Here is an 11,314-nt window from a genome sequence, read left to right on the forward strand (position 1 = left end):
TATGGTCATGCAAATTCCAAAAGAATTGTGAACAGTAATAAGTGCATCTCTCTTTTCCCCCCTCTCGTTAACGCATTACTCTTACCCAGCCCGATGCCACAGACGTGCAGTGCTCCTATATTATATGCATTTATATAGAATGTGACCTTAACTCGAGGTTAGTGGGAATGACAGAGGCTCGTTTAAGTAAAAAAGATTCCGAGCATAAACAAGTCGCTCGACGCAGCAGTGACAAGCGGGCGACGCCAGGGAAGCTCAGCAGACAGCAGGCTACTTTTGGAAACACAACAGTGGAGAAGAGCCCTCGGCTGGTTATGCCTTTGATAGCTGTTGGCTAAGAGTGTGCAAGGCTTGTGTCTCTGATTAGGAGCCGTGATAGAGCAGTTCTATGTCTAAAGTGCAGGAAGTGAAGCGTTTTCTCTTCTTTATGGCTCCTTTTCTGTCACTCTACCTTTCTATAATTTATCTGTTTGCTTTGTTTTTCTTTTGCTTTTCTCTTTTTTTTCAGTGAAGCTCATGAAATGTGTTGTGCATTTCCCTCTCTCTCTCTCTCTCTCTCTCTCTCTCTCTCTCTCTCTCTCTCTCTCTGTCTCTGTCTCGCTCACACACTCACTTTCTCATCAGATTGAGGGTGAAATATGAGGGGGTGCAGCTGGAGGGGGCCACTATACCTCGTAATTACATCTCTTTTTATGAGCACTGCTAATGGCCCTCAGGGATAAGGAAACAATAATAAATTAATATGAATATGAAGTTTCGCTCAACACGAATGTGCAGTACTTAATTTCAGCCCCTCTCCTGGTGGACAAAATGACAAAACGCATCCTGCTGATTGATCACAGGACCAGAGATATGTGCAAATGCCACATCATAGCTCCTATATCTTTGGAAGCGTTTACATCTGATACGAGGAGTTTGAATGATGAGATCTGGATTCACCTAAGCATTTATTCTTTGTATCCCACACGGTAATACAGCACATTGTGTTTACGTTAATGGCCATGGAGGGCTGTCGTACTAAACAGTAGTTAGTCAGTCTATCACCCTGAGAAGAAATAAACATCAGCAGTACTGGATTCCACGTAAACTCAGGAGGGCACGAGGTCAAGGAGGAAATACCATTTCATATATAAGCTTGTAAACGTGTTAGGATTAAAACTTGCTGTTTTGCTGTTATTTTATTTATAAAGGACTTTGGGGGCTATAAAAGTCCTTCTTCTTTTGCCGAGCTGAGGCTTTTCCCCCTTTTCAGAAACGTTGACTTTGAGTCAGCGGGCATGAAATATGTCACTGAGAGTCAGCCAAGCCTGTCTTTGTTATAGCGGCTGTTTCGAGCGATGAGCTTTATTGAGCTGCATAAAAACAAGCTAAAAACTGATTACTTTTTATACTAGTGTTGAAGACAGACCACACAGGGGATTTGTTCACAGACTTGATAAATTGAGTTTTCAAAAACATTTCAGCCTGGATATGAAAATGTGCTGGTAAGTGTATGGGCAGCTTCACCTGTCTCACTTGAACGCAGAGATTTACTGTTAGGAAAAAAAAGGCCTTTCAGGGTTTTTTCGGATAGTGGCAACTAATACATTTTTTAAAAATATACTAAATACCATAATAATATATATATTTTTTTTAAAATCTTTCTAGCAGTTCAATATAATACTAATAAAGAATGCTTAACTAGGCATACTAACAGGTCAAGTCAGACGCCCAAACTACCATAAGGTCACGGTATATATTTTACTGGTTCCGTGCACTTTTTGCAGCTACATGTGAGTGTAACCAATGGATCACTCGGATTAGTCGCTGGAAGAGGGCATTACCCGCATTTCAAGCCATGATTTGTTTAATTCTGATCAGTCAGATTCAAAATAAAGGCTAATATTGACCGGCCGCTTTGCAAACCTGAAAGACTCGGATAAATTCATCTTGCTCGCTGTGTTTGCTTGAGGTGAATCATTTTCATTGTGTGGAATCAACTCCAAAGCTTTAAGGTTGGCTCTTAGTTTTCAATGCCTGGAATCAGAAAATCGACTATCTTTGGGATTAATTCCAAGTACCTTTTATGTGAACGGAAAGCAGGATATATAATAAATGAAGCGTGAACATTTTTGGAAGACATTTTGCTAAAAAGTGTTAATTTTCCCTATGTATGGAGACTTTTGGGACACCCTGTGTAATCGTGTTATTACCCTCATTGGCGGCTACCAAACATTTGTTTTCTTGAAGGATGTTTACAATGTTTGTTGCTGAATGAAATTGCTAGACTTTGAGCATCACATCGGCGTCCGGTCTATAAGGCTAACGCCCATCGACACTAAGCACTCTGTTTGTGAATGTGCCAATGACGTGGACGCAGCAGCCAGGCCCTCCAGACTGGTCAATATTGTGTCATGTTTTGTCAAAGCACGCAAGGGCAGTTGGTTGGAAATTAAGATGTAAATATTGATATTTCATTAGCGCAAGAATCGCCAGCTACTCGTTCACCTCAGCAAGGCTCTGCGGAAGTGCCAAGGCCCGAACACCACTTGACCTAGAGAGTCGGAAAGTCACTTCATTACTTGATTAAATTGAGTGGAAAAAGGCGAGAGGAAAAACACAAGATCCCATTTGGAGTGATAATTCAGTACTGTGGAAGGAAAGAGAGCAGGGGAGAGCGAGACAGATAGAGATGGGTATATATATATATAGAGAGAGTGAGAGAGAGAGAGAGAAAGAGAGGCTGGGTGGGCAACATGCACCGTTCCGCATTTCACCATCTCACAACAAACCGTAACAGACGATTAAACGCCAGGCCTTTCAGGGTGTGTAATTGCTGGCAGCTGAGTCTGATGGGTGTGTAGAGTTAGAGGAGGTGTGGAGCTCGGGGGACGTTTTGTTGTGTTTTTGTGCATGTCGAACATTGCACACCCTTGCCTATCCTGTCAGGTCCAAGGAGAGAAGCATGGCTCGTTGATAAGCCGTCTTTGTGAACGTCGTGCAAAGTTCATGTGCTGATAAATCTGTGTTGCGTATGCATTAGAGGAGAGGTGTAACGCAGTACCACTGTCTGTATCTCTATTTGTTTAGTGCTCCAGATATTTGGATTTGGATTTAAACCCAAAGTGGGTGTGGCCTAAACCGATAGTTTTGTTTGTTTGTTTTGTGGGAATGATTATTTTTATACGAAGCCTACCACTATGTTCCGTTACATTATTTTTGTTTCTGTCAATAGTGCGCTTCCCATTCTTATCTGTGTTTCTATCATTATCTGTTCAGTTCGAATAATGTATTCATATTCCTGTACACGAATACGCGTAAACAGATGTTTTATATCACAGCCGAGCAGACGATAAACAATGCCCAGCAACCGTTTAGACGTATTAAGCGTTTAATCGTTACTCTTCAGTTAGTCGGGCGGATTCACGCGTTAAGTTTGTTGTCAGGCTTCCTCTCTGTCTTTTCTCTTTTCTCTTTGCCACCTCCACTCTGGCCCTATTGATTCCCTTTCACATTGTGAGGGTCCCTGCAGCACTGATCGCAATCTGTTAATTAATGTATCCCCCAGCACGCGCAGCCAGTGTTCGCCCCTCTGATAAGGGAAATTAAACACTCAGGTACCCCCTTTTTTTTTTTTTCCTTTTGCCTCTTCTTCTCTCCTCCATTCTCTCTCTCACTCACCCACTCACCCTGCAACCACTCTAAAGTGTCACACGCCGAGCAGATAAACATCACCCTCTTCAACTCTTCCTCAATCAAATCATTTATATGAAAGAGGGGAAAACATTGGAGGCGGATATGCCGTGTGACCCAGTCAATACTGTAATCTATCACCTTCCTAATCACGTGGGGGCAGACAGGACTGCACCCGTAAACTTGTAAAAGCAATCATTTTAATCATCAGATGCTGCAACCAGCGCTAATATACTGTCAAGATGGAGATGCCTGGCAGGCACTGAGTGAGGGGAAGAAAAGAAGGGAGGGGGTTTCGATGCTGGCGGAGGGCTGTGAGTTTATCGACATTTGAGGGCAGAGGAAAAAGGGATGAGATGGTTATCAGTGCATCCCCATGACACACTGTGTCTTTAGCCACTTTGAAATCAGTTAGCTTGCCAGGGCTTAGTGATTTGCCTCACTCAGGCATTGTTTTCATTTTTTTAACTGCACAATTCATGGTAGTTCTCAGACTCTATTGCTTTTCAAAAAAGATTTTTCAAAATGATTGCCAATTTTGGCTCTTGCAGATCTTCTGGAACGATTCAATATTTGATGATACCACTGAGTCTATTTTAAAAGAATCACCTTGCTGTCCTGTTCAAATGACTTACACATCAGTTGACAAATATGGATTTTTATTTTTTTCTTACACACCAGTTGTTTGTCCTTTTTCAGTAATAATCGAATTATAAGCAATTATATTAAAGAATCAGTTTATGACTGTTGCATCGATTCATCAAATTGTTAGATCATTAAATTGATCCTTTTCTGCCTCTTACACCAGACATGATTTTTTTGGAGAAATGAACTGATGATTCCAGCATTGAATGTGCCAAGATGTAATAATAATAATAATAATAATAATAATAATAATAATAATAATGGAAAAAATGTATGACAGAGCAGCAGAGGTGCTTTAGGATTCACAGTTTTTGACTCATTACTACAGTGATAAGGGAGACATGTGAAAACTATGCTTTTATGCTCTCTCAGCTAACGCAGGAGTCAGACCAAACTCGAATAAAGTTCAATTAGAGAAGGGGAAATGACATGTAAAAGACATGTTTGCATCTAGTCATGACTAAATATCAGTTCACACAATACATTTGATCATTTATGCTGTTAGCACGAGTCCACCTCATCCACCCATATATACTAGGGATTTTTGTGGTAAAATATTGGTTGTTTTTTTTTTTATCTCTGTGCTGACTAAGCTTTCTTGTTTGCATTTTCTTTGGCGCATGCATGACAGAATGAGCATCCTTTCTCTTCTCTGCCTCAGGTTTTTCCAGCTTGTCTCTGGGAGATCAGATGAGTCTACTGCAGAGTGCTTGGATGGAGATTCTGATCCTGAGCATCGTCTTCCGCTCGCTGCCCTACGAGGACGAGCTGGTTTACGCCGAGGACTATGTGATGGACGAAGAGCACTCCCGGCTCACGGGCCTGCTGGACCTCTTTGTCTCCATCCTCCAGCTCGTCCGCAAGTACAAGAAGCTGAAGGTGGAGAAGGAGGAGTTTGTCACACTCAAGGCCATCGCTCTCGCCAACTCAGGTACAAATGAGGCCACGCTAATGACATCGAATACTATTGTATTATATAAGAAAGTGTTACTATTGCAGAGAAATCCAGAAAATATGGGGACATTTTACAGTTTCAGACTGATGCAGTCAATCGATATTGGCTATAACAGTACTACTAATATGAATTCATGAATTTTTGTTCATTTTTCATGGTTCTCTGTCAGATAATAGTGGTTGAATGGTTGTTTAAACTCTAAAACTACCCTGAGAGATCCAACAAATTGACCAAAATAACCCAAGAATAGACTCCATCCTGAATGCTCTCTAATCTGCTCCATCTTGATGTGGCCTTCTAAATTGATACAGCTGAGATAAACATGAAGGACACACAGAAAGAGAAAGCGGGCAAGGGAGGGAGGGAGCGCCGAGCTTTTAATTGAACGCCTTCCGTGTTGTGGCATTCCTCCATTCGTTTCTCTCTCTATCTCCATAACAGTAGCCACGGGGCCCTGCAGCCACAGGAGATAAATTTAGCATTTCATTAGGAGCACAGGGGCTGTCAATAAAATGTGTTAAGTCGAATGGAATGAGTATCAGGGAGTGATGGGCCTCGTTTGTTCCGGGGGAGAAGACGAGGCGCCCGTATCGACAGCATGCTTTTCAGAAGGCACGGTCTGTCCCTCTCTGATCAATGTCTGGACAGAGCCCGCAAGCAAGCATTCTCTATCCCTCTATCTCCCTCCATCCCTCCCCTCTCTCTCTCTCTCTCTCACTCTCTCTCTCTCTCTCACTCTGCCTCTCTTTTTGTTTGCCGGAAAAATGAAAAATGCTGAGGGTAGGCTTTGCTTTACTTTTGGATGACAGACCTTTCGCAGAGAGGTGGGGCCGGGAGGATCAGAGTGGGGGGAAGAGCAGAGCGTGCCGAGAGCTCGAACAAGGCTCTGTGCAAAGGCTCTCATGGGAGTGCCTCTGTCTGACAGCTGTGAAAATTCATAGCGATTGATTTTGTAATTAGCAGTTTATCAATCGGATCGACGCGGCCTCTCTGATGGATTGCAAGGAAATTGTTTCTTCAAAGTTGTTTTTTTAATGCTCCCCATACAACACTCTATCTCTTGGGCACAAATATACAAATGTTCCATCTTTTATTTCTATCTGTCCTGCTCTGACAAAACACACACACACACACACGCACACACTCACACAAAGCACATGTGGGAATTCATGTGAGAATAAATAAGACAGGGGTGTCCAATCTTATCCAGAAAGGGCCGGTGTGGGTGCAGGTTTTCATTCCAACCAAGCAGAAGCCACACCTGAGTCTATCGAAAGCCGAGCTCAACTGAGTAAGCAGGTGGAATGAGGTGTGGCTCATGCTTGGTTGGAGTGAAAACCTGCACCCACACCGGCCCTTTGCGGACAAGATTGGACACCCCTAGTCTAAGACTTTATCAGGTTTTTATATCAAGGCACAATTGCACACGCTCAGTATTATATGAGACAGTATAAAATCATTTTCTCAGAACAGTTTCTCAGCAGTGTTTCATTTGCGTAATGCATAGACTTTCACACACAGTATTTCCTCCCGCTGACTGTCATCACCTCATTCTCTTGTTTCAGAAACAGTCTGTCGTTCACCATTAAGTGTCTCGAACGGTCAGAGTGAGAAACATCTCAAGGTCTTGGGAATGCAGCTGTTCCACTCAATGAATTTTAGAATTCTGAAATCTGTTTTCCTTTTTATTGTCCCACATGGTGAAATATTCACCAAGGTGAGATCAGCCAGGCAGCCAGTCACATCCCTCATCTGAGGTGTCAGACACCCCTTAACAACTGCTGCCTCAGTGTACCTCTGTGTGTGTCTCTCTACAAGAGTGTGTGTGTGTGAGAGAGAGAGAGAGATAGAGAGAGAGTGATACAGAGAGGGGTTTAGCCCCTTATACAATAATGCATCATTTTACAGAACAACAGAGAAGATTGGATAATATATTAGTCAGAGCTCAGTTCCCTGAAAGAATCATCTAAAAAAAAAAAATCGTAATTGGTAGAGATAGTGTTTCATGTGATGCTTGCTCTATCATTTGTTGATGATCTTTGTGCTGTGATACTTGGAAACACAGATCAGGTCAATTATATATATATATATATATATATATATATATATATATATATATATATATATATATATATATATTCTTCTAGATGCATTATATTGTATGTTAATTGTAATTCATTTCCAGTGCAACAGCATTTTTCTTCCTAAATAATAAATTATATATATATATATATATATATATATATATATATATATATATATATATATATATATATATTTATAGGATTACAATATTTGAGACTATATGTTTATATAGAACACTACAGGAAATATGAATGAAAATTGTTCATACAGTGTAAATTATTGATCTTTTTTTATGAACAGAATGACTTAAATACTCTAAACTATTGTAGACACTAATAACTGTAGTCACATGTGACATAAAAATAGTATGGTTTAGTTAATGAGTAGAATTTTGAGATGTTTCGTGTTTAAATGTTACTTATTTTCTTTTATTCATTAAATTTGTCTTTTTTCGTATTTGTGATGTTGAGGAAGTTCATTACTGCTGCGTATGGAATGCAGCATTAATGAACACGTGTTGTGTGTGTGTGTGTGTGTGTGTGTTTTCCGTCGTTAGACTCCATGCACATAGAGGACGTGGAGGCGGTTCAGAAGCTGCAGGACGCTCTCCATGAAGCGCTGCAGGACTATGAGAACAGCCAACACACAGAGGACCCGCGGAGGGCCGGAAAGCTGCTCATGACCCTGCCCCTGCTGCGGCAGACCGCCACTAAGGCCGTTCAACACTTCTACAGCATCAAGGTGCAGGGCAAAGTGCCCATGCACAAACTCTTCCTGGAAATGCTGGAGGCCAAGGTGTGAACAGGCCGAGCTACAACGTCCAGGCATTAAGAGACACGCTAATTGAGGAGAGACAAGAGGAGAGACACACGGTTGAGTGACAAGCAGGTTACAGACTCGCCTCTCTTCCTCTCTGTCTTTTCAAATCTCTGTCTCCCTCTGTCTCTCTCACGGACATGAGATGTTTTTAAAAGAACAACCTTAAAACAAAAAAATAAGCAAAATGAGAAACTCAGTATAAATATAAATGATGAAGAGTTTAAAAAATATATAAACAAATCCTATGTACTTGTACAGTAATGATTTTTTTTTGTTGTTTATGGTCTGTGATTATGTACGAAGAAAGAAATCTCTCTAAGTCAGAGTGTTCTCAATGAGGTGGTCAGGCTTTTTTTTTTTTTTTCTTCAGTTTTTGAAAATCTAACTCTATACATGTCATGATTAAATCAGAAGCAGTAGGTAACCTGCGGAGCATCTCATGTCAAACACGTGTGATTGTTAAGCCCCAAGGACTCGTCCAGGACTTGTAAATATTCATCACAGGGCGATTAAATAATGACTGGCAAACGTCGGGGAAAATGGCAGCCATTTTGTCTTGCTCTGCGCAAACGGATGAGAAGACGCGTAAATCATAAAATGTGAGCTTTTTTTTTTTTCCTTCACTTTAAATGTTCTTGAATATACCTCTTTAGAACAGTGAATCGGCAGCAAGGATTTATCATACCATGTACAGGAAGTGACACGACTGGTAAACATGTTTAAACAAACTAGTTGAGCCAGGTAGTCAGTCGTCTTACTGTGTAGTAAATCAGCAATAAAGGGAGCTGATGGTACAGAGCTAATCGAACTGCTTCGCAATGCTGCTGCCATTAGAACACATTTCATATTACACGTCATACATTATGTGTACAAGTGAGTGCATTTCAGCAATAAATCGCACCACTTGCCTGTTGCACTGTGCGCATTTGCTGATGGTCGTTAGCATTGCTGATGTTTCCTCCAACCCAAATTTGGTCAGCGGTGGAAGCTGGTGCTAAATGTTAGCTGGCAGGCTGACAAACAGACCTGATTTGGGCAGAGTGAAAGATGAGTGAGGGTTCGGTAGGGGGGGATTGGGGGGGGGTGTAGGCTGTGGAGAGGGGAATGAGGTTCAGAGGAGGAGGTGGTATTAAATGGTTTATGCCAGGTGGCATAAGTCCAGGAGATTCCATGTTCAAACAATCAGAGGCCCATACGTCAAAGGAACTATTCTGGGTGCGTTAAGCCGCGGGTAAAGCCGCCCCGCACAGAGGAAGAAAGGTGCCCAGCATCTGCTCAGCCCGTTTTAGAAGTGACCAGGACTTTTTATAGTCGTGGCACTTTTATAGCAATGTATCCAAATGAAGGTGAACAGCAGGTGCAGGTTTTTCACACCAGCGATATTTTTAGGCCTGCGAAGGTGGCAGAAGCCTGAAGAATAGTGTGTGCACACATTGAGGGCTCCTGACCCCATGTTGACACAACAGCACTGACGCATTGATTACTAAAAAGGGCTTTGGAGCATAAACAGCTAATTACCCTCCTAAACCTCCCCCACCGAAGGTTTCCAACTATGCGAGTGGCCATGAAGGATGACCAGAAACCACCGGCATCACTCTACTCCTGCCTGAGAGCAACATCGGAGCAACCGTGTGAATTGTGCTCGAAAGAGAGCCGCCATGTTGTTTTGTTTGACCTTTGTGGTGCATGATTGGAAATGTAGTCCAGTACTGTAGATTTCTGTCACCCCCTTTTTCCTCCATTTGAGAGTCTAGTCGGAAAGGGATGGCTTATACTACTGATGTCATTTTATGTGATGTTGTAAATTGTGGCGCTGTCACAATTTGATACTGTGATCAAAGGAACTGACATAGTGAAGGGTGACGGTGGCCAGCTCACTCACTATATCATTGGCCAAGGAGAATTCTGCTGTATACTCTTTGGCTACTTAATGGAGAATAGACATGCACCTGTTCAATAAAACTGTTTAAACTTGAAGTGGCCACAGTCCTGTGTATGGAAGAGGCTCAGCCAAGAAAATAAGGACAATGTAATACAGGGCATTTTTCATTTTACTGTGCAGACAATGTGGGTGACAACAAGGACCAATTCTGACTACAATCATGCTGTTACTAGTCCTAAATTATTCACTGCTGTAGTTTTGTTTTGGGTTTTTTTTTTTGTATGTTTTTTCCATACTACAGGTCATAAATTGTGCATTTTTGACTCCAGCATGCAATTTGACTTTTCTCTGTGTTTAAATCTTCCAGTTTTGGCAACACAGTTATTCCAATAAATACTTTTTGTGGTCTATCTGTATGTGCCCTACTTACTTGAATTACATGTACCATCCAGTTAACCACCTCACCATTCAAGTCTCTTTGAATAGTCATGTTATCAGCACATGTATTTTGAAATACCCAGTGTGTGCTTCATATACACTGTACCTTCACTGTAACCTTCAGTTATTCCTTCACATTAGACAGTTATTAGTATATGAACAACTTTGATGTAAAAATAAATAAATAAATAAATAAATAAATAAATGTTCCCACTCTTCTAAGCCCTTTAAGCATGCTCCAGTCAGAATTGGTCCACTGTTAAAAATGTCAAAAATGAAAAAGGGATTTTATTTTCTCCTAAAATATATTTATTGTGTGTATTATATCACTTTGGTCACACTTGTACAATAATATCTCTGATTGTTCATTTAAGAATTCATGTGTCACATTTCCTTTTTTGTTTTGATGTCAAAAAATGAGAAAATGGAACAAAGAAAAGATATACTCCCCGAGTACTGTGGCTGTTTCTCTCTGTGTTGTTTTCAGCACACACCAGACACTGTACAGAGCGCAACACAAGCTCAGTGATATGGAAAGGCCCGGGAATGTCCTCAAAGCATCAGTGGGCTCTCCAGGGATGACAGAATATGTCAGTGCAGTTACCATTGTCTGAAGGAGCTCGCTCCAGCCTGGCTGTAGATTCTGGTCCAGAGATTCCTACTTTTCTTACTGTAATATAGCCTAGGATTCATGAAAATTCACATTTCATGCATGTACTGAGACATCAACGAGAGCCTGACTGTTATAAAGGATGGTCATGGCTTTTAGCCTATCTGTTCAATTTAGAGGCTCGGAGAGCGAGCACGGCTTGCAGGGC

The 11,314-nt window shown here is 41.4% G+C and overlaps 1 protein-coding gene across 7 annotated transcripts in view; it reads left to right on the forward strand.

Annotated features, from left to right (window-relative positions):
• Positions 1 to 10,949, forward strand: part of esrrb (estrogen-related receptor beta) — a 61,154-nt gene extending 50,205 nt beyond the window's left edge. For all 7 annotated transcript variants that reach the window (XM_017475322.3, XM_017475324.3, XM_017475327.3 and 4 more), the window contains 2 exons: positions 4,979 to 5,248; positions 7,914 to 10,949. In XM_017475322.3, the coding sequence (XP_017330811.1) occupies positions 4,979 to 5,248; positions 7,914 to 8,158 (515 nt within the window). In that variant the 3' untranslated portion in view covers positions 8,159 to 10,949. The remainder of the gene's footprint in view (positions 1 to 4,978; positions 5,249 to 7,913) is intronic.
• Positions 10,950 to 11,314: the final 365 nt, after the last annotated feature.

This window comes from Ictalurus punctatus, chromosome 9, assembly GCF_001660625.3.
Source record: "Ictalurus punctatus breed USDA103 chromosome 9, Coco_2.0, whole genome shotgun sequence".
NCBI classification, from domain to species: domain Eukaryota; kingdom Metazoa; phylum Chordata; class Actinopteri; order Siluriformes; family Ictaluridae; genus Ictalurus; species Ictalurus punctatus.